This window comes from Ranitomeya imitator, chromosome 3 (assembly GCF_032444005.1).
Source record: "Ranitomeya imitator isolate aRanImi1 chromosome 3, aRanImi1.pri, whole genome shotgun sequence".
NCBI lineage: Eukaryota > Metazoa > Chordata > Amphibia > Anura > Dendrobatidae > Ranitomeya > Ranitomeya imitator.
The window spans coordinates 506,133,429-506,155,904 of NC_091284.1; the positions used below are offsets into that span (position 1 = coordinate 506,133,429).

General features: G+C 44.3%; 1 protein-coding gene across 1 annotated transcript in view; it reads right to left on the bottom strand.

Annotated features, from left to right (window-relative positions):
* CFAP47 (cilia and flagella associated protein 47) overlaps positions 1-22,476 on the bottom strand; it is an 874,184-nt gene that overhangs the window by 648,495 nt on the left and 203,213 nt on the right. Inside the window, exons 28-29 of the mRNA XM_069757658.1 lie at positions 19,101-19,198; positions 7,875-8,018 (exon numbers count right to left, since the gene is read on the bottom strand). Of these exons, the coding sequence (XP_069613759.1) occupies positions 7,875-8,018; positions 19,101-19,198 (242 nt within the window). The remainder of the gene's footprint in view (positions 1-7,874; positions 8,019-19,100; positions 19,199-22,476) is intronic.

Here is a 22,476-nt window from a genome sequence, read left to right on the forward strand (position 1 = left end):
TGACATTATCTCGCCTCCCGCTGCCAGAAAAATTTTCTGGAGATAGCAAATCTTGTAGGGGATTCATGAGTCAGTGCTCTATTCACCTCGAGCTCCTGACTGCACGTTTTCCCACAGAGCGGGCTAAGGTGGGATTTATTATCTCTCTCTTGTCGGACAGGGCGTTGGAATGGGCTACGCCGCTGTGTGAGCGTGGCGATCATGTGGTGCAGAGTGCTCCGTTGTTCCTGAGCACTCTGAAACAGGTCTTTTTAGGACCTCAAGTCACCCATGACACTGCGCTCCAACTGCTGGCATTAACTCAGGGTGAGTCCTTGGTCAGCCATTTTGCCGTCCACTTCCGCACTTTAGCTTCTGAGCTGGAGTGGTCGGATAAAGCTCTTATCCCCATATTTTGGAGGGGGCTGGCTGATCACGTGAAGGACGCTCTGGCCACTAAGGAGATTCCTGCCACACTGGAGGAGTTAATAACAATTTCTACTCGTATTGACCTCCGTTTTAACGAGCGGAGGTTAGAACGAGCCCAGTGTAGGCAGAGGTTTCGGCTGGCTCCTACCTTCGCCAAACCTCTGGAATCTCCGGTCCTGGTTCCTAAGTCACATGAGGCCATGGAAGTGTCACGAGCGGGATCTAAGTCCCGGACCGCTTGTGCACTCAAGGTCTGTCATGTTTGCCAGCAGTCAGGACATCTTGCCACCAGATGTCCCCAGCGGTCGAGGAAACGTCAGCGTCTAGTGGTAGTGGGTGGAGGTACACTAGACACGGCAACGTTTGCCTCCAAATTGTCCTTTAAGGGGACAATTATTATCGGCTCATCCTCCCACTCGGTAGAGCTCTGCGTGGATTCTGGGGCGGAGGGCAATTTTATGTCTTCTGCCTTTGCCCAACATCACGCAATACAACTGGTTATGCTAGCTCAACCAGTAACGGTACGAGTGGTGAATGGGTCGACACTGCCCTCACAGATAACACACCAGACCATCCCTTTTACTCTGTCCATGTCGCCATCTCATCAGGAGATTATATCTCTGCTCGTCATTCCTGAGGGAATTGATGAGGTCCTGTTGGGAATACCTTGGCTACGGTACCACTCTCCTCTTATCGAGTGGTCCTCAGGCAGAATTCTGGGATGGGGTGAATCTTGTGGGGGTAGGTGTCAGAGGGAGTGCGTTCAGGTTGCTACTACAGAGGTACCCGCAGATCTATCCTCTCTCCCCAAGCAATACTGGTCTTATGCAGACGTGTTCTCCAAAAAGACGGCGGAGACCCTTCCGCCCCATCGCCCCTATGACTGTCCTATTGATCTCTTGCCTGGTGCTGAGCCTCCCCGGGGTCGAGTCTATCCGCTATCTCTCCCGGAGACGGAGGCAATGTCACAGTACATCCAGGAAAATCTGGCAAGAGGATTCATTAGGAAGTCAGTGTCATCTGCTGGGGCAGGGTTCTTCTTCGTGCAGAAGAAGAATGGGGAATTGCGTCCATGCATAGACTACAGGGGTCTTAATGCCATCACGGTTAAGAATAAGTATCCTTTGCCCTTGATATCTGAGCTCTTCGATAGGCTTCAGGGAGCAAGGGTGTTTACTAAATTAGATCTGCGGGGTGCTTACATCCTGATTCGCATCCATGAGGGGGACAAATGGAAGACAGCTTTTAACACCAGGGATGGGCACTATGAATATCTGATGTATCCCTCCGTTGCCAGGCAGCAGACACTTCCGGTTCCAGTCAGCACCGCCGAAGACTCCATGATTTTCTGTGCTTGTTTTCACTCCATGCAGCTGAGGCTTACAACGCAGCTGTCTCTACTTGTATTTGATGGATTTAAGGTATTTATACACGGGCACCTGTGGCGAAAACTACACCCCTGATGAAGCCACTGCTGTGGCGACACGCGTAGGGTATTCGCTTTCTCTTTGTGCCTGTAGGTGTTATCTTAGGGCTATTTGCCCGGAGGTGTTATGGGGGTTTTTTGCTTATAATGCGTACTTAGGTACATGGTTTACTGATAGTACTATACTGCTACTGGCTTATTTTTAGGTGTGCATTACTGAGTACCATGGGACATAGGGCCTCTATGCTTGTTCTACTTCATACACCCTTTATGCATAGTTGGATTCATTCTCCTGTTTGAACTTAGGTACTGTTACCAGTGTGTGCGTACTGCATTATGTGCCATATATCTATAGGGCCTTACCACTGAGTTCAGGATCCCATGTTGGCACTCTGTATGCCTTCAGCACATTTTGTATATCTTAGCAGTTTATACACTCAGATAGTGTTGTTTATTTATGTGTACTGTGTTACGTGCTATCTATCTATGGGGCCTTACTAGTGATCTCAGGATCCCATGTTTAGTACTGTCACATGTTGCATATTTTAGCACATTTCCTGTACCACAGTATATTTTTTCATGTGCAGCTCTATTAGCTATTTAGGTCTTATTTGTGTTATCATGTTTTTTGCACTTTATTAATATGCTGTCCATATAGGTCACTGAGATATATATCTGTATGTGTTCCTGTTTTCCCCCTTTCACCTTGTGTACAGGCACTTGCCATATTATAGGCATTGTTCTAAGTGTTTTTAGATGTTTTTAAAATGATCTGTCCTGTATTTGCACCTTAATAAAGCTGTGTTGTTTTTTGTACAAATCCATGCTGTTTGGTGATCCCCTTTTTGTATGGCCTCTGCTTTTTCTTGTTTTTGTGCACTATGAATATCTGGTGATGCCCTTCGGGCTCTGTAATGCCCCAGCCGTCTTCCAAGACTTTGTGAACGACATCTTCCTGGATATGCTCTCCACCTCAGTCGTAGTCTATCTGGATGATATTCTCATCTACTCTCCAGATATTGACTCCCACCGGAGAGATGTTTGCAAAGTCTTCGACCTCCTACGGGCAAACTCCCTCTATGCCAAGTTAGAGAAGTGTATGTTCGAGCAGGAGTCCTTACCTTTCCTGGGCTATATCATCTCCGCCCAGGGATTGGCTATGGATCCTGCCAAACTACAGGCTGTGATGGACTGGCAGGAACCCCATTCACTTAAAGTGGTGCAGCGCTTTATGGGGTTCATTAACTACTATCGTCAGTTCATACCACACTTCTCAACTTTGGTAGCTCCCTTGGTTGCCCTCACCAAGAAGGGAGCAAATCACAAGTTGTGGTCAGAGGAGATCTCCAAGGCCTTTCTCTCGATTAAGTCACACTTCGCTAGCGCTCCCATCCTACATCGCCCCGATGTAGATAAGCCATTTGTCATCTGTGGAGGAGGAAGAGGAGCCTCGGCTTATTGTCCCCACCAAGAGCTTGAGAACTGTGGCCCCAGTTTCGCTAGAGTCTGTGCCTCTGGGCAAGACTTTTGTACCATCCAGTTTTCGACCAGAGGTTCTCTCTTGGGCACACTCGTCCAGGGTGGGTGGACATTTTGGTTCCAAAAGGACATGAGTTAATGGCAAGGACATACTGGTGGCCGCATATGGCTCGTGATGTCGCAGACTATGTTCGGGCGTGTGTCTCTTGCGCCAAGAACAAGTCCCCTCGGCAACGGCCACCTGGTTTGCTTTACCCTCTGCCGGTGGCGGACAGGCCCTGGGAGATGGTCGGGATGGACTTTGTAGTGGGCTTACCCAAGTCTCGTAACTGCACCACTATCTGGGTGATCACTGAGCTGCACGGGCTCTGGCTGTGTTGTTCATCAAACACATCTTTCGCCTGCACGGTATGCCAGACAAAATTGTTAGTGACCGGGGTCCCCAGATTGCGTCTCAATTCTGAAGAGAGCTTTGTCGTCTACTCAGTATTGAGTTGAATCTCTCTTCGGCATATCATCCCGAGATGAATGGGTTGGTAGAGAGGGCCAACCAGACCTTGGTCACATATTTACGACATTTTGTCTCTGTCAGGCAGGATGACTGGGCATCCTTGCTACCGTGGGCAGAGGTTGCGCTTAACAATGCCGTAGCCGACTCCACCGGTCAGGCTCCATTCCTCTTAAATTACGGCCAGCATCCGCGTGTCCCTGTGCCCATGCCTGTGTCTTCCGCTGATTCCAGGGTGGCAGACTGGGCTGTGTAGGCACGGGACATTTGTGACCGCACTCAGGATGCCATTCGAGCCTCCAAGGAGAGAATGAGGTCCTCTGCCGATGCTCATCGGCGCCCCGCTCCGACCTTTGTTACTGGCGACTTAGTGTGGCTCTATGCCCGTAACATCAGGCTGCGTGTTGAGTCCACTAAGTTTGCACCTCGCTACTTGGGTCCCTTCAAGGTCCTCGAACAGGTTAACCCTGAGGTCTACCGTCTGGCCCTTCCTCCACGCTTGGGTATCACTGACACCTTTCATGTGTCCCTCTTGAAACCTGTATACATGTCCCGGTTTTCCGAGTCATCTGCCGGGACATCGGGTTCATCTAGGGACGATTACGAGGTGAACGCTATTTTGGGGTGCAAGGTGGTACGTGGCAAAAAATTATATTTGTTGGATTGGAAGGGTTATGGCCCAGAGGACAGGTCATGGGAGCCTGCTGAACCCATTCAAGCTCCACAGCTCATTGCTGCCTTTGAGCATAGCGAGGTCCAAGGAGGGGGGGGCCCTGGGAGGGGGGGGGGGGGGTAATGTTAGGTGTCGAGTTCCCGCCTCTGCACAGGGGGAATCTCGAACCATCTCTGTTGCAGTCTCCCATTCTTCTCCAGCCGTAGTGGAGTCTGTTCAGCGGAGACGTCGTTCCCAGCATCTTGCTCAGTCTCACTCTGTGCATAGGATTACTGCTGCTTTGCCTGCTTCTGCCATTGAAGCCAGTGCTGGGCAGCGGCGAGCAGACGCTTTTGGGATCTAAGTCCTGCTTTTTCCCTTCTGAGCATGCCCAGGTTGAGATCTCCCATTGGAGATCGAGGGTCACATGCTCAGATGCTGCAGCGGTTCCCATTGGTCCTTTATCGGAAGGTCCTGAACGTGCTGCAGCTATATAAGCTGTGCATGACCGCACGGCCATGCGCTAGAGTACATTTGTAAACGTGTGTGTGTTGTGAGTGAAAGTCGTTCATTAAAATCCCCTCCCTATTGGATGACTGTTCGCGGAAGGTGGGTGATTGCTATCTAGCGCCCGACTTAGCTACCAGCACGTTACACACCATACAGCGTCTAATTGCTGTGACCGCCAGTGCGGCGCCGTGCGCTTTCACAGCGCTTTCCTGACCCAAGCCTGGGTGGTTAGTGGTGTCCGCCAGTGCGGCACCGCATGCACTCTTGTGCATCTGTTATTATTACTTTGGTTACGCTGACACCTCCTTAGCGGTGTCGAGCGCAAGTAGTCTAGTCGGACTCGAATCCCAAGTCTTGGGACTGAGCTTGGTGACTCCTTGCTTGTGCTCTTGTGTGAGGTACCGCGGCCCTGTGACTTAACAGGGTTCGCTTCCTTCACACAGGGTGACGTTAACCCGTGTGTAAATTCACATTGTACCGCCATATAGTCTGTTATTACTTGGCAGCAGGTTACATCTCTGCACGGTGGACCCCGGGCTGCGAACGCACCTTAATCTATCTTATTATTTGGTGCGTTCCGCTAGCCCTAACACTGTGCTAACCTCGCACAGGCCTGTATTGCATAGAGCCTCCTGCTCTGCAGCTTGCAAACAAAACAATGACACACCCAAAGCTCAACACAAAGTTTATATGTGAATTGTGGACATGGGGTACTCCCAAAACACGCAAATCTCTTCAAAAGTAAAAGCCCATGTCAGGTTTTCCTAAATATCTGACTTGGTCAAATAATTTGACCAAATCCATGCTCTTTTATTCTGCCTTGTAACCACAGTTGTAGCTGTGATTACAATGCAGTCGAGCGGGTTCAATATAGCTCTATGCGCATCGTAGGGTATACATAACGGTCCTCGCGTATGACTCCCCTCACTGCATCACAGCATATATTTGAGCCTTCACTGTCAACCTTGGTTACTTGTTGTTATTATGTAGCGTATGTATGTGAGTCTGTGGGTTCTTTCTTAATAGTCATTTAATCACTGAGGGTATGACAGAACACTAGAAATAAATATGAAATACGTACACTCATAAGTATATGACTATGCGACAAGGGCGGAATATTGTTTTAATAATGCTAATTATAAAATCATTATCAGTCTGTTGGATGAGATATTTCCTCTAGGATTCGGGGAAGGTACTGTACAATCTTGACAACCACACTTAATCTTTAGGATTGCTCTGCGCAATATGTTTGAAAAAAACAGAAGGACTGTAAAGCAAATTGGAGAATAACACTTCTTTCCCAAATGAGTAGTCAGTCCTCAAATAAAATCAACCGCAGCCCAAAAAAAAAGTATCACAGGTATAAAGTAAAGCTCTTTCCGATAATGCATGGCTGTGTATTTCACTATTGGAATTGAAATCTATTTCAGTACTTATGCCTTAAACATTTTATCATGTAGTATAATAGAGTTTTCCTTTCTCAGTATACAATATATAACCTTTTATCCCTCCAACCCACCCATAACCATATCCTCCCATATCATACTACAAAGTGTCCAAAAGCCTAACACCAAGGAGCGCATTGTATTACTGGCCCCTATCCCCAAAGAAATAAAGCAATTCTTGAACAGAGGATGCCATCCAAGTCACAATGAGATACAGGAACAGCGAAAGCAGCTCTGTAATGTAAGAGCAATTAACGCAAGCTTCCCAATAGAAAACCCCACTAGGGGCTGTCGGGTGTCAGACCCCACTGATCTAAAAATTGATGACCTGCTATCATGAGAAAAGATCATCAATTTTACATGCCAGGACAATTCCTTGGAATAAATAGTGGCTGCTGTCATTTCTTTAAAGGGAATCTGTCTGCAGGTTGTTGCTATTTAATCTGAGAGCAGCATAATATAGGATACAAGAACCTGATTACAGGGATGTATCACTTGTTAGGCTGTGGTTAGTAGTTTCCACACAATCAGTGTTTTAGCAGCAGGAGATTAACACTACAGGACCACATCTCAGGTGCCAGACGGTCAGGCAGGCTAATTTGTGTAACCACTCCCCCACCATTGACTAGTAGTTTGCTGAGGGAGGTGTTATGCACATATACATGTAGGTTTACACCAGACAAACAGGAATTCTATCAAAATTACACCAAGCAGTCATATAGCTGGAATCAGGCTTTCTTGCCCTACATTCTGCTGCTCTCAGGTTATGTAGCAAAAACTGCTGATACATTCCCTTTAAATAAATGTAATTTGGAGCACTATAACAGAAAAATAGAGGAATACCCCTACAAAGATATTAGGTTTTGTTCACACATTGAGTTTTTTGTGGCACTTTTTAATTTTTTTTTTAATATAATTTTAAAGTTGCATTTTACAGGACCAGAAAAAGCTATGAGATTTCAGAAATCTCATGCGCACACATTGTTTTTTTCCGGACTGATTTGCAACACTTGCGTTTTTGAAAACTGCAGCATCTCACTCTTTTCAGCGTTTCTGCAGTGTTTTTCATCCATAGAAAGCAATGAGTAAGTGCAAAACGCAGGTATCAGGTTTTGCTGCGTTTTGGGTGCAGAAAAATCACGAAAAACAGGTACTAAACTGTATCAGCATGTAAGCATGCACAAGAGACAAGAAAAACGCAGCAAACAATGTGGCAAAAATGCAGCAAAAAAAACCCCAGCTTTTTTTAAGCAGCTTCTTTACTGCCAAGAGAGCAGGTTTTGCCTGCGGAGAAAAAAAAAAGCAGCAAAAACGCACCGTGTAAGCATAGCCTTAGAAACAGCATCAATGCAGGGCTTTCAGTTCAGTTGAAATAAGCATCTAATTCATTGTAAAAACACTTACATATTTCCACAATAATATATAACGTAAGTAAAGTTTACTCACCTGAAATAGATTCTTCATATGTAGAACTTGTAATAGCCCCGAGGGAACTGGAGGACGTGCTCTGAGAAGGTGTATCTGGGATATGGCAGGGGCGGAGAACAGCTTCCCCTGTGCCACCATTTTTTCCATTAATTCCATTGTGGCCTAAATATTATAGACAATCATCTAATCACACCACTGACATGTTATAATGTAACAACTATAATCAGATCTGCATTTTAACAGCACAGCATCTTCTGCAAAACATCTATAAAAACAGAATGAATAATTGTTACATTTGGCTGGCACCTGTATTCCCTGGCAAATACCTCTGACATATGCTGCTGTACATGTGCAGAGAAGACGGGGAAAACAATAAAAGAGCAATAGGGTCTTATCCGATGACCACTGGCAACCAGGTGAAAGGAGGTGCTCACCTGACTGGGTTGAGTAGTACACAATAATTGATAGAACTCAGTGCTGACAGCTGCTAAAGCCCCACAGGTTAAAAATGGCTAAAGTGCCAAGTAGGATGAAGAGGGCCTTCTGCCCTGCTGATGAAAATCCAAAGGAGGAATCCAGGAGACAGGATCGGTAGCAATGCGGTTTATTATCAACGCGTTTCGAAGTCATGCGACTTCTTTGTCAGTAGCCTAGTCGGGAATTTCACTCTCATGGCTTTGATTTCTATCCTGGGGGGCATCCTGGGCTCCCACACACTAGTGTGTGTGAGTCTCAAAGCTGTGTGAGAGCCCAGGTTTTTGCTTTGTGGGATTTACCCTATGATATGTATTGGCAGCTCCCCTCACCTATACCCACTATTGGTATGATGTCCATATAAATTGAAAATTACTGGGGCTTCATGTTTATACACCCTTTAGCATTCGGCTTACTATTTAGTACTTGGTCCACCTGCTGCACCAGCAGGTCTCTGTACTTGTCCCTCTCCTTTTTTGTTCTATGATACTTTAAATGTATGGAATTTTTGTTTAACCCCTTTACCCCCAAGGGTGGTTTGCACGTCAATGACCAGGCCAATTTTTACAATTCTGACCACTGTCCCTTTATGAGGTTATAACTCTGGAACGCTACAACGGATCCCGGTGATTCTGACATTGTTTTTTCGTGACATATTGTACTTCATGATAGTGGTAAAATTTCTTTGATAGTACCTGCGTTTATTTGTGAAAAAAACGGAAATTTGGCGACAATTTTGAAAATTCCGCAATTTTCAAACTTTGAATTTATATGCAATTAAATCACAGAGATATGTCACACAAAATACTTAATAAGTAACATTTCCCACATGTCTCCTTTACATCAGCATAATTTTGGAACCAAATTTTTTTTTTGTTAGGGAGTTATAAGGGTTAAAAGTTGACCAGCAATTTCTCATTTTTACAACACCATTTTTTTTTAGGGACCACATCTCATTTGAAGTCATTTTGAGGGGTCTATATGATAGAAAATACCCAAGTGTGACACCATTCTAAAAACTACACCCCTCAAGGTGCTCAAAACCACATTCAAGAAGTTTATTAACCCTTCAGGTGTTTAATAGGAATTTTTGGAATGTTTAAATAAAAATGAACATTTAACTTTTTTACACAAAAAATTTACTTCAGCTCCAATTTGTTTTATTTTACCAAGGGTAACAGGAGAAAATGGACCCCAAAAGTTGTTGTCCAATTTGTCCTGAGTACGCTGATACCCCATATGTGGCAGTAAACCACTGTTTGGGCGCATGGGAGAGCTCGGAAGGGAAGGGGCGCCGTTTGACTTTTCAATGCAAAATTTACAGAAATTGAGATGGGACGCCATGTTGCGTTTGGAGAGCCACTGATGTGCCTAAACATTGAAACCCCCCACAAGTGACACCATTTTGGAAAGTAGACCCCCTAAGGAACTTATCTGGATGTGTGGTGAGCACTTTGACCCACCAAGTGCTTCACAGAAGTTTATAATGCAGAACCGTAAAAATAAAAAATCATATTTTTTCACAAAAATTATATTTTTGCCCCCAATTTTTTATTTTTCCAAGGGTAAGAGAAGAAATTGGACCTCAAAAGTTGTTGTCCAATTTGTCCTGAGTACGCTGATACCCCGTATGTGGCAGTAAACCACTGTTTGGGCGCATGGGAGAGCTCGGAAGGGAAGGAGCGCCATTTGACTTTTCAATGCAAAATTGACAGGAATTGAGATGGGACGCCATGTTGCGTTTGGAGAGCCACTGATGTGCCTAAACATTGAAACCCCCCACAAGTGACACCATTTTGGAAAGTAGACCCCCTAAGGAACTTATCTGGATGTGTGGTGAGCACTTTGACCCACCAAGGGCTTCACAGAAGTTTATAATGCAGAGCCATAAAAATAAAACATTTTTTCCCACAAAAATTATTTTTTAACCCCCAGTTTTGTATTTTCCCTAGGGTAACAGGAGAAATTGGACCCCAAAAGTTGTTGTCCAATTTGTCCTGAGTACGCTGATACCCCATATGTGGGGGGGGGGAACCACCGTTTGGGCGCATGGGAGGGCTCGGAAGGGAAGGAGCGCCATTTGGAGTGCAGACTTAGATGGAATGGTCTGCAGGTGTCACATTGCGTTTGCAGAGCCCCTAATGTACCTAAACAGTAGAAACCCCCCACAAGTGACACCATTTTGGAAAGTAGACCCCCTAAGGAACTCATCTTGATGTGTTGTGAGAGCTTTGAACCCCCAAGTATTTCACTACAGTTTATAACGCAGAGCCGTGCAAATAAAAAATATTTTTTTCCACAAAAATTATATTTTAGCCCCCAGTTTTGTATTTTTCCAAGGTTAGCAGGAGAAATTGGACCCTAAGTGTTGTTGTCCAATTTGTCCTGAGTACGCTGATACCCGATATGTGGGGGGGAACCACCGTTTGGGCGCATGGGAGGGCTCAGAAGGGAAGGAGCATCATTTGGAATGCAGACTTAGATGCATTGGTCTGCAGGCGTCACATTGCGTTTGCAGAGCCCCTAATGTACCTAAACAGTAGAAACCCCCCACAAGTGACACCATTTTGGAAAGTAGACCCCCTAAGGAACTCATCTTGATGTGTTGTGAGAGCTTTGAACCTCCAAGTATTTCACTACAGTTTATAACGCAGAGCCGTGCAAATAAAAAATATTTTTTTCCACAAAAATTTTATTTTAGCCCCCAGTTTTGTATTTTTCCAAGGTTAGCAGGAGAAATTGGACCCTAAATGTTGTTGTCCAATTTGTCCTGAGTACACTGATACCCGATATGTGGGGGGAACCACCGTTTGGGCGCATGGGAGGGCTCGGAAGGGAAGGAGCATCATTTGGAATGCAGACTTAGATGCATTGGTCTGCAGGGGTCACATTGCGTTTGCAGAGCCCCTAATGTACCTAAACAGTAGAAACCCCCCACAAGTAACCCCATATTGGAAACTAGACCCCTCAATGAACTTATCTAGATTTGTTGTGAGAACTTTGAACCCCCAAGTGTTTCACTACAGTTTATAACGCAGAGCCGTGAAAATAAAAAATCTTTTTGTTTTCCCACAAAAAATATTTTTTTAGCCCCCAGTTTTGTATTTTCCCAAGGGTAACAGGAGAAATTGGACCACAAAGGTTGTTGTCCTATTTGTCCTGAGTACGCTGATACCCCATATGTTGGGGTAAACCCCTGTTTGGGCACACGGGAGAGCTCGGAAGGGAAGGAGCACTGTTTTACTTTTTCAACGCAGAATTGGCTGGAATTGAGATCGGACGCCATGTCGTGTTTGGAGAGCCCCTGATGTGCCGAAACAGTGGAAACCCCCCAATTATAACTGAAACCCTAATCTAAACACACCCCTAACCCTAATTCCAACGGTAACCCTAACCACACCTCTAACCCTGACACACCTCTAACCCTAATCCCAACCCTATTCCCAACCATAGTAACATAGTAACATAGTTAGTAAGGCCGAAAAAAGACATTTGTCCATCCAGTTCAGCCTATATTCCATCATAATAAATCCCCAGATCTACGTCCTTCTACAGAACCTAATTGTATGATACAATATTGTTCTGCTCCAGGAAGACATCCAGGCCTCTCTTGAACCCCTCGACTGAGTTCGCCATCACCACCTCCTCAGGCAAGCAATTCCAGATTCTCACTGCCCTAACAGTAAAGAATCCTCTTCTATGTTGGTGGAAAAACCTTCTCTCCTCCAGACGCAAAGAATGCCCCCTTGTGCCCGTCACCTTCCTTGGTATAAACAGATCCTCAGCGAGATATTTGTATTGTCCCCTTATATACTTATACATGGTTATTAGATCGCCCCTCAGTCGTCTTTTTTCTAGACTAAATAATCCTAATTTCGCTAATCTATCTGGGTATTGTAGTTCTCCCATCCCCTTTATTAATTTTGTTGCCCTCCTTTGTACTCTCTCTAGTTCCATTATATCCTTCCTGAGCACCGGTGCCCAAAACTGGACACAGTACTCCATGTGCGGTCTAACTAGGGATTTGTACAGAGGCAGTATAATGCTCTCATCAAGTGTATCCAGACCTCTTTTAATGCACCCCATGATCCTGTTTGCCTTGGCAGCTGCTGCCTGGCACTGGCTGCTCCAGGTAAGTTTATCATTAACTAGGATCCCCAAGTCCTTCTCCCTGTCAGATTTACCCAGTGGTTTCCCTTTCAGTGTGTAATGGTGATATTGATTCTTTCTTCCCATGTGTATAACCTTACATTTATCATTGTTAAACCTCATCTGCCACCTTTCAGCCCAAGTTTCCAACTTATCCAGATCCATCTGTAGCAGAATACTATCTTCTCTTGTATTAACTGCTTTACATAGTTTTGTATCATCTGCAAATATCGATATTTTACTGTGTAAACCTTCTACCAGATCATTAATGAATATGTTGAAGAGAACAGGTCCCAATACTGACCCCTGCGGTACCCCACTGGTCACAGCGACCCAGTTAGAGACTATACCATTTATAACCACCCTCTGCTTTCTATCACTAAGCCAGTTACTAACCCATTTACACACATTTTCCCCCAGACCAAGCATTCTCATTTTGTGTACCAACCTCTTGTGCGGCACGGTATCAAACGCTTTGGAAAAATCTAGATATACCACGTCCAATGACTCACCGTGGTCCAGCCTATAGCTTACCTCTTCATAAAAACTGATTAGATTGGTTTGACAGGAGCGATTTCTCATAAACCCATGCTGATATGGAGTTAAACAGTTATTCTCATTGAGATAATCCAGAATAACATCCCTCAGAAACCCTTCAAATATTTTACCAACAATAGAGGTTAGACTTACTGGCCTATAATTTCCAGGTTCACTTTTAGAGCCCTTTTTGAATATTGGCACCACATTTGCTATGCGCCAATCCTGCGGAACAGACCCTGTCGCTATAGAGTCCCTAAAAATAAGAAATAATGGTTTATCTATTACATTACTTAGTTCTATTAGTACTCGTGGGTGTATGCCATCCGGACCCGGAGATTTATCTATTTTAATCTTATTTAGCCGGTTTCGCACCTCTTCTTGGGTTAGATTGGTGACCCTTAATATAGGGTTTTCATTGTTTCTTGGGATTTCACCTAGCATTTCATTTTCCACCGTGAATACCGTGGAGAAGAAGGTGTTTAATATGTTAGCTTTTTCCTCGTCATCTACAACCATTCTTTCCTCACTATTTTTTAAGGGGCCTACATTTTCAGTTTTTATTCTTTTACTATTGATATAGTTGAAGAACAGTTTGGGATTAGTTTTACTCTCCTTAGCAATGTGCTTCTCTGTTTCCTTTTTGGCAGCTTTAATTAGTTTTTTAGATAAAGTATTTTTCTCCCTATAGTTTTTTAGAGCTTCAATGGTGCCATCCTGCTTTAGTAGTGCAAATGCTTTCTTTTTACTGTTAATTGCCTGTCTTGCTTCTTTGTTTAGCCACATTGGGTTTTTCCTATTTCTAGTCCTTTTATTCCCGCAAGGTATAAACCGCTTACACTGCCTATTTAGGATGTTCTTAAACATTTCCCAATTATTATCTGTATTCTTATTTCTGAGGATATTGTCCCAGTCTACCAGATTAAGGGCATCTCTAAGCTGGTCAAACTTTGCCTTCCTAAAGTTCAGTGTTTTTGTGACTCCCTGACAAGTCCCCCTAGTGAAAGACAGGTGAAACTGTACAATATTGTGGTCGCTATTTCCTAGATGCCCGACCACCTGCAGATTTGTTATTCTGTCAGGTCTATTAGATAGTATTAGGTCTAAAAGTGCTGCTCCTCTGGTTGGATTCTGCACCAATTGTGAAAGATAATTTTTCTTGGTTATTAGCAGAAACCTGTTGCCTTTATGGGTTTCACAGGTTTCTGTTTCCCAGTTAATATCCGGGTAGTTAAAGTCCCCCATAACCAGGACCTCATTATGGGTTGCAGCTTCATCTATCTGCTTTAGAAGTAGACTTTCCATGCTTTCTGTTATATTTGGGGGTTTGTAACAGACCCCAATGAGAATTTTGTTACCATTTTTCCCTCCATGAATTTCGACCCATATGGACTCGACATCCTCATTTCCTTCGCTAATATTTTCCCTTAAAGTGGACTTTAGACAAGACTTTACATAGAGACAAACCCCTCCTCCTCTCCGATTTTTACGATCCTTTCTAAACAGACTGTAACCCTGTAAGTTAACTGCCCAGTCATAGCTTTCATCTAACCATGTCTCGGTTATTCCCACTATGTCAAAGTTACCTGTAGATATTTCTGCTTCTAGTTCTTCCATCTTGTTTGTCAGGCTTCTGGCGTTTGCGAGCATGCAGTTTAGAGGATTTTGTTTTGTTCCAATCTCCTCGCTGTGGATTGTTTTAGAAATGTTCTTACCTCCCTTCTGAGTATGTTTTCCTGGATCTTCTTTGTTCAAGTCTAATGTTTTTCTTCCCGTCCCCTCTTCTTCTAGTTTAACGCCCTCCTGATGAGTGTAGCGAGTCTTCTGGCGAATGTGTGTTTCCCAGGTTTGTTGAGGTGTAGTCCGTCTCTGGCGAAGAGTTCATCGTACAAGTAATTCACACCGTGGTCCAGGAATCCGAATCCTTGTTGTCTGCACCATCGTCTTAGCCAGTTGTTTGCATCAAGGATCCTGTTCCATCTCCTGGTGCCATGCCCGTCTACTGGAAGGATAGAAGAAAAAACTACCTGTGCATCCATTTCCTTTACTTTCTTCCCCAACTCTTCAAAGTCTTTGCAGATTGTCGGTAGGTCCTTCCTTGCCGTGTCATTGGTGCCAACATGTATCAGAAGAAATGGGTGGACGTCCTTGGAGCTGAAGAGCTTTGGTATCCTATCGGTCACATCCTTGATCATCGCACCTGGAAGGCAGCATACTTCTCTTGCAGTTATGTCCGGTCTGCAGATGGCTGCTTCTGTGCCTCTCAGTAGTGAGTCTCCCACCACCACCACTCTTCGTTGCTTCTTGGCTGTACTTTTTGCTGTCATTTGTTGCTGTGTGCCCTTTTCTTTTTTGCTTGCTGGTATTGCTTCATCCTTAGGTTGTGCCATCTTCATCCTCTACAAAGATTTGATATCGGTTCTTCAGTTGTGTGGTTGGTGATTTCTCCATGGTCTTCTTGCTTCTTTTGGTCACATGCTTCCACTCATCTGCTTTTGGAGGTTCTCTGACACTTTTTTCACCTTCTGTGACCAGTAGAGATGCTTCTGTTCTGTCTAGAAAGTCTTCATTCTCTTTGATGAGTTTCAAAGTTGCTATTCTTTCTTCCAGACCCCGCACCTTTTCTTCTAAAAGGGCCACTAGTCTACACTTCTGACAGGTGAAATTTGATTCTTCTTCTGGTCGATCTGTGAACATGTAGCACATGCTGCAGCTCACCATGTAGGTTGTCACATCTGCCATGTTGCTCCTAGATCCTGCTGACTTGCTGTGTGTTATCCTTCTTGTGTAATCTACTCAGCCAAGCTCTCTTGCAATAATGTCCTACAGGCAAAATTACGGCGCGCGGTTTGGTGATGCTTTCCAAGCAGCTGGTCCCGGCTGTACCCAACGATCTTCTAGCTTAGGCAGACTCTTCGCTCTTCCCAGAAGGCACCTGGAATATGCAAATTAGCCTCTTCAAGCTTGAATCCCTGGTTTTCAAGCTTGAATCCTCGTAAATGTAATCTAAACCCTAACCGTAACTTTAGCCCCAACCCTAACTGTAGCCCCAACCCTAACCCTAGCCCTAACCCTAACCCTATTCCCAACTGTAAATGTAATCTAAACCCTAACCCTAACTTTAGCCCCAACCGTAACTGTAGCCCCAACCCTAACCCTAGCCCTAACCCTAGCCCTAACTCTAGCCCTAGCCCTAACCCTAGCCCTAACCCTAACCCTAGCCCTAATCCTAGCCCTAACTCTAGCCCTAACCCTAACCCTAGCCCTAACCCTAGCCCTAATCCTAGCCCTAACTCTAGCCCTAACTCTAGCCCTAACCCTAACCCTAGCCCTAACCCTAGCCCTAACCCTAGCCCTAATGGGAAAATGGAAATAAATACATTTTTTTTTATTTTTCCCTAACTAAGGGGGTGATGAAGGGGGGTTTGATTTACTTTTATAGCGAGTTTTTTAGCGGATTTTTATGATTGGCAGCCGTCACACACTGAAAGACGCTTTTTATTGCAAAAAATATTTTTTGCAATACCACATTTTGAGAGCTATAATTTTTCCATATTTTGGTCCACAGAGCCATGTGAGGTCTTGTTTTTTGCGGGACGAGTTGACGTTTTTATTGAAAACATTTTCGGGCACATGACATTTTTTGATCGCTTTTTATTCCGATTTTTGTGAGGAAGAATGACCAAAAACCAGCTATTCATGAATTTCTATTGGGGGAGGCGTTTATACCGTTCCGCGTTTGGTAAAATTGATAAAGCAGTTTTATTCTTCGGGTCAGTACGATTACAGCGATACCTCATTTATATCATTTTTTTTATGTTTTGGCGCTTTTATACGATAAAAACTATTTTACAGAAAAAATAATTATTTTTGCATCGCTTTATTCTCAGGACTATAACTTTTTTATTTTTTTGCTGATGATGCTGTATGGCGGCTCGTTTTTTGCGGGACAAGATTACATTTTCAGCGGTACCATGGTTATTTATAACTATCTTTTTGATCGCGTGTTATTCCACTTTTTGTTCGGCGGTATGATAATAAAGCGTGGTTTTTTGCCTCGTTTTTTTTTTTTTTTTTTTTCTTACGGTGTTTACTGAAGGGGTTAACTAGTGGGACAGTTTTATAGGTTGGGTCGTTACGGACGCGGCGATACTAAATATGTGTACTTTTATTGTTTTTTTTTTAATTTAGATGAAGAAATGTATTTATGGGAATAATAATTTTTTTTTCATTATTTTGGAATATTTTTTTTTTTTTTTTTTACACATTTGGAAAATTTTTTTTTTACTTTTTTACTTTGTCCCAGGGGGGGACATCACAGATCAGTGATCTGACAGTTTGCACAGCACTCTGTCAGATCACTGATCTGACATGCAGCGCTGCAGCCTTCACAGTGCCTGCTCTGAGCAGGCTCTGTGAAGCCACCTCCCTCCCTGCAGGACCCGGATCCGCGGCCATCTTGGATCCGGGGCTGGAGCAGGGAGGGAGGGAGGTAAGACCCCCGCAGCAACGCGATCACATCGCGTTGCTCCGGGGTCTCAGGGAAGCCCGCAGGGAGCCCCCTCCCTGCGCGGTGCTTCCCTGCACCGCCGGCACATCGCGATCATGTTTGATCGCGGTGTGCCAGGGGTTAATGTGCCGGGGGCGGTCCGTGACCGCTCCTGGCACATAGTGCCGGATGTCAGCTGCGATAAGCAGCTGACACCCGGCCGCGATAGGCGGCGCTCCCCCCGTGAGCGCTGCCGATCGCTATGACGTACTATCCCGTCCAGGGTCAGATAAGCCCAGGGCACCTCGACGGGATAGTACGTCTAAGGTCACAGAGGGGTTAATAAATGATTATTGGATTTTATGATATTTCTTGGTGTTTATTGTACTCCATGGTGCTCTCTGTTTTCAACTGTACAATTGTGTTGATTCTTCACCAAAAATTTACATTTGGTATCTTTATGTTTGAAGCATGATGTGTGGAAAAAGGGTGAAAAGTTCCAGGGGGCCGAATACTTTCGCAAGGCACTGTATATGCCAAAAGTTTAAAAAAGAAAAAACAGAATATGAACAGAGCATTACTATAGTAACTGTAGAAAACAATACATCACATTATTTGCCATCCTTAATTCATTACAATAAGCTACAGGAATTGTCCCTATCCCAAGATAGATGGTAACTTGTTAAAGGGAACCTGTCACCTGAATTTGGCGGGACTGGTTTTGGGTCATATGGGCGGAGTTTTCGGGTTTTTGATTCACCCTTTCCTTACCCGCTGGCTGCATGCTGGCTGCAATATTGGATTGAAGTCCATTCTATGTCCTCCGTAGTACCTGCCTGCCAAAGGCAATCTTGCCTTACACAGGCGTGTACTACGGAGGACATAGAATGAACTTCAGTCCAATATTGCAGCCAGCATGCAGCCAGCGGGTAAGGAAAAGGTGAATCAAACACCCAAAAACTCCGCCCATATGACCCAAAACCGGTCCCGCCAAATTCAGGTGACAGGTTCCCTTTAATTGGTGAGAGTCCGACCATGGGTCCCCACATCAGAAGCAGAAACTTTTATCTCCTTAAGAATGGAGAAGCACATGTGCGACCGGTGTTCCCTAAATTCCCTATGGGGCTGACCAGCGCTGCACTCGGCTTTTTCTGACAGCCTCATGGGGAATGAATGGAGCAGTAGTTTAGTGTCCGACCTGCTGCGTCATCTTGTACCGGAGATAACAGTACAGGTCCCTGCGTTAGGAGTCAGACACCCAACAATCAGCAATTTATCAACTATCTTGTTGAAAGATTATAACTTGTTTCAACCAGACAACCCCTTTAGCACATCCATGCCTCAAATTTTAAAGAAAAATACAAATGTAGTAATTATAAATAACAAGTCTAATTTCTTTTTAAATATGTGCAAAAAGAGAAAAAATATCGATTTAAACTCATGATATCTATCATCAAAAATTTTGCTAAACCCCATAGGGTATAGTCCATAAGTAACATCATTGAAAATAGTTAAATTGCTAGGAAATGACTTAAAATGGTTCATTTATTAGCACTATAAGTACAATTTTACTATGTAAAATCTCAAGGACTTACCACTTTTTAGGATGACTTGATCTGAGCGGTGGTACGCGAGGTATGGATATGCAGTCAATATGCAGTTTTCAGCCACAGCAGCAACCTGGAGGTGAAACCTGAAATGAAGAAAATGGGAAAAGTGATTTTGGATTTCTGACTGGCTTTCACAGGAGGATGGTAATGACAGGCATGGGGGTCATCAGCAGATACCTAGTTGTGATGGCAACCCAACGCCACCCCGCGATCACCTCACAAACATGCTGATGAACGCATTGAGCAACGCTCACCCCTATCCACTGTTAGCGTGAGTTAAATGCTGCTGTCAGAGATTGACAGCGGAATATCACAGGTTAACAGCTGTGGACAGAGCTTCTCGCCACTCGCGGTTGTTAGAGGCCATCATGTGTGGATAAAGATGAGGGCTCGGCCTTCCAGCCCACATCAAAAGCAGGGACACAACATATGTCGTGAAGGGGTTCAAGGGAACCTGTCACCAGATTTTTGCAGCCTACTCTGAGAGCAACAGAATGTAGAGACAGAGAGCCTGATTACAAATGGTGTGTCCATTACTGGGCTTCTTGTTGTAGTTTTGATAAAATCACTTTGATATGCAGGATATTGTTACTAGAGGACTAGTAAACCCATCACTGATTGACAACTTTCCTTTTATGTACAGTGTGCACAGAAAGCTGCCAATCAGGGGTGTGGGCTGGCAGGGTAATTCAGAGCTCAGTATTTAAAAAACTGATAGATCTGCACCAGATAAAACTGCAGCAACCAGTAACATACAGCTATGGCAAAAATTAAGAGACCACCACATCAAAACCCTGTCATGAGCAGCTCAATCTCCAGACCTGAACCCCACTGAAAACCTCTGGAATGTAATCAAGAGGATGATGGATACTCACAAGCCATCAAACAAAACTGCTTACATTTTTGCATCAGGAGCAGTGTGAAAGACTGGTGGCAAGCATGCCAAGACGCATGAAAGCTGGGATTAAAATCATGGTTATTCCACAAAATATTGATTTCTGAACTCTTCCTGAGTTAAAACATTAGTATTATTGTTTCTAAATGATTATGAACTTGTTTTCTTTGCATTATTTGAGGTTTGAAAGCACTGGGGTTTTTTTATTAGTTTTGACCATTTTTCTTTGTCAGAAAGAAAATACAAAATGTATTGCTTGGAAATTCAGAGACATGTTGTCAGAAGTTTATAGAATAAAAGAACAATTTACATTTTACTCAAAAATATACCTATAAAGAGAAAAATCAGACAAACTAAACATTTTGCAGTGGTCTCTTAATTTTTGCCAGAGCTGGAGTCAGGCATCATACAGCTTTCAGATGGCAGTAAAAACCTGGTGACAGATTTTAACACTGCGTCTATGATACAAGACCCTCTGTTTAGCAGATCTCAGAGAACGGTATGGTTTTTACCCTTTTACACGTAGACCGGGATCTGGCTGCAGAGGCATCACTGCTGCATCCATAAAGAAGCTGCTTGCCTGTGGAGTGAGTTAACAGTAAAACAGTAGACAACCCAAGTTACCGAGAAGGAAACAATGACAGTTAGTAGACAGGGATCCGGTCAGGATTAGAGATGAGCGGTGTTCGAGTCGTTCGTCGAACCCAAACAATTTGCTTAAAATTCGGCTGTTTGAGTTTCTGTTCGATAACTGTTCGTTCACCAAAAGCCTAGCGTGATTTGCACATTAAAACTGTTTATCATTGTTAATAGACTGTTTCAGTGTATAGTGGGCGGGGGGGGATAGATCTGTGCTGAAATAACGCCGATCTCCATTTTTTTTTCTTTCCCGCATTTACAGTGGGGCGGTGCAGTCTCTCAGCCTATCAGCAGTGCGCACACACACAGCAATGTGCATGTGATGCACACAAGCAAGGGCATGTGTCATTGGCTGTGTATGTCACATGTCCTCCTTACCCTATAAGAACCAGCCATTTACCCCGCCGCCACCATTTCTTCACTGATGCAGCTTAGTGTTAGACAGCACCGCTGCTGCTGTGGGCGCTATACAGACTAAGAGTGTTTTTTGGAGCAAATTGTCAGAGAGATAGGTTTAGGGAGTAGGGAGGAGTTGGGACTAGTTGTAATATCAGCCCTTTTCAGGGTAGGTTACAGCAGTTCATAGCACTGTTTGCCAGGCAGGTCTGTGCCAGTGCTGTGCAAGTGTTTGTCACAGCATTTGGTGTAATCTAGCTCAGCCAATCCTTTTGGGCTACTAGCATTGTCTGATAGTCATCTGAGTAGCCCGCCTGTGAAGCTAGCTACACCTCCTGTGTATCTAAATTTTTACTGCATCTAACCCAGTTAATAATTTTGGGCCTAGGAGCAGTGTCTGCAAGTCAGCAGAGTAGCCCGCCTGTGAAACTAACTACACAGCCTGTGTATCTCTATTTTCACTGCATCTAATCCAGTTGATAGTTTAGGGCCTAGGAGCAGTGTCTGCACTTCAGCAGAGTAGCCCGCCTGTGAAACTAACTACACCGCCCATGTATCTCTATTTTCACTGCATGTAATCCAGTTAATAGTTTAGGGCCTAGGAGCAGTGTCTGCACGTCAGCAGAGTAGCCCGCCTGTGAAACAAACTACACCGCCTGTGTATCTCTATTTTACTGCATCTAATCTAGTTAATAGTTTTGGGCCTAGGAGCAGTGTCAGCACGTCAGCAGAGTAGCCCGCCTGTGAAACTAACTACACCGCCTGTGTATCTCAATTTTCACTGCATCTAATCTAGTTAATAGTTTAGGGCCTAGGAGCAGTGTCTGCACGTCAGCAAAGTAGCCCACCTGTGAAACTAACTACACCGCCTGTGTATCTCTATTTTTACTGCATTTAATCCAGTTAATAGTTTTGGGCCTAGGAGCAGTGTCTGCATGTCAGCAGAGTAGCCCGCCTGTGAAACAAACTATACCGCCTGTATATCTCAATTTTCACTGCCTCTAATCCAGTTATTAGTTTTGGGCCTAGTACCACAGTTTGGCCACTCAGTTCTGCTCGGTTTTCATCCATCGGTTGTTGTGCCAACAACTACAGATACAGAGTTGCCAATTAGTTAAGCACTAAAATGAGTGGCAAAAGGCCTGCTGCAGGTGGAAAGGGGCATAGGTGTATTGGAAAGGGAAAAAAAGGTTGTGTCTGTGGGGTAGGTGGTAAAGCTACAGTAACATCTGCAGAAGAAAGACCATCTTCCAGCCAAAGTAAGATGTCTACTTCTTTTTGTGGACAATCTGATATGATCCCTTTCTTACGACCATCGCTACAAGCATCGCCAAAAATTCCAGATGAGGCACAAAAGCAGCAGGTGCTTGAACGGATATCAAGTGCTCGTTCAAGTGGGCTCTCCTCCATGTCAATTTCAACATCACAACT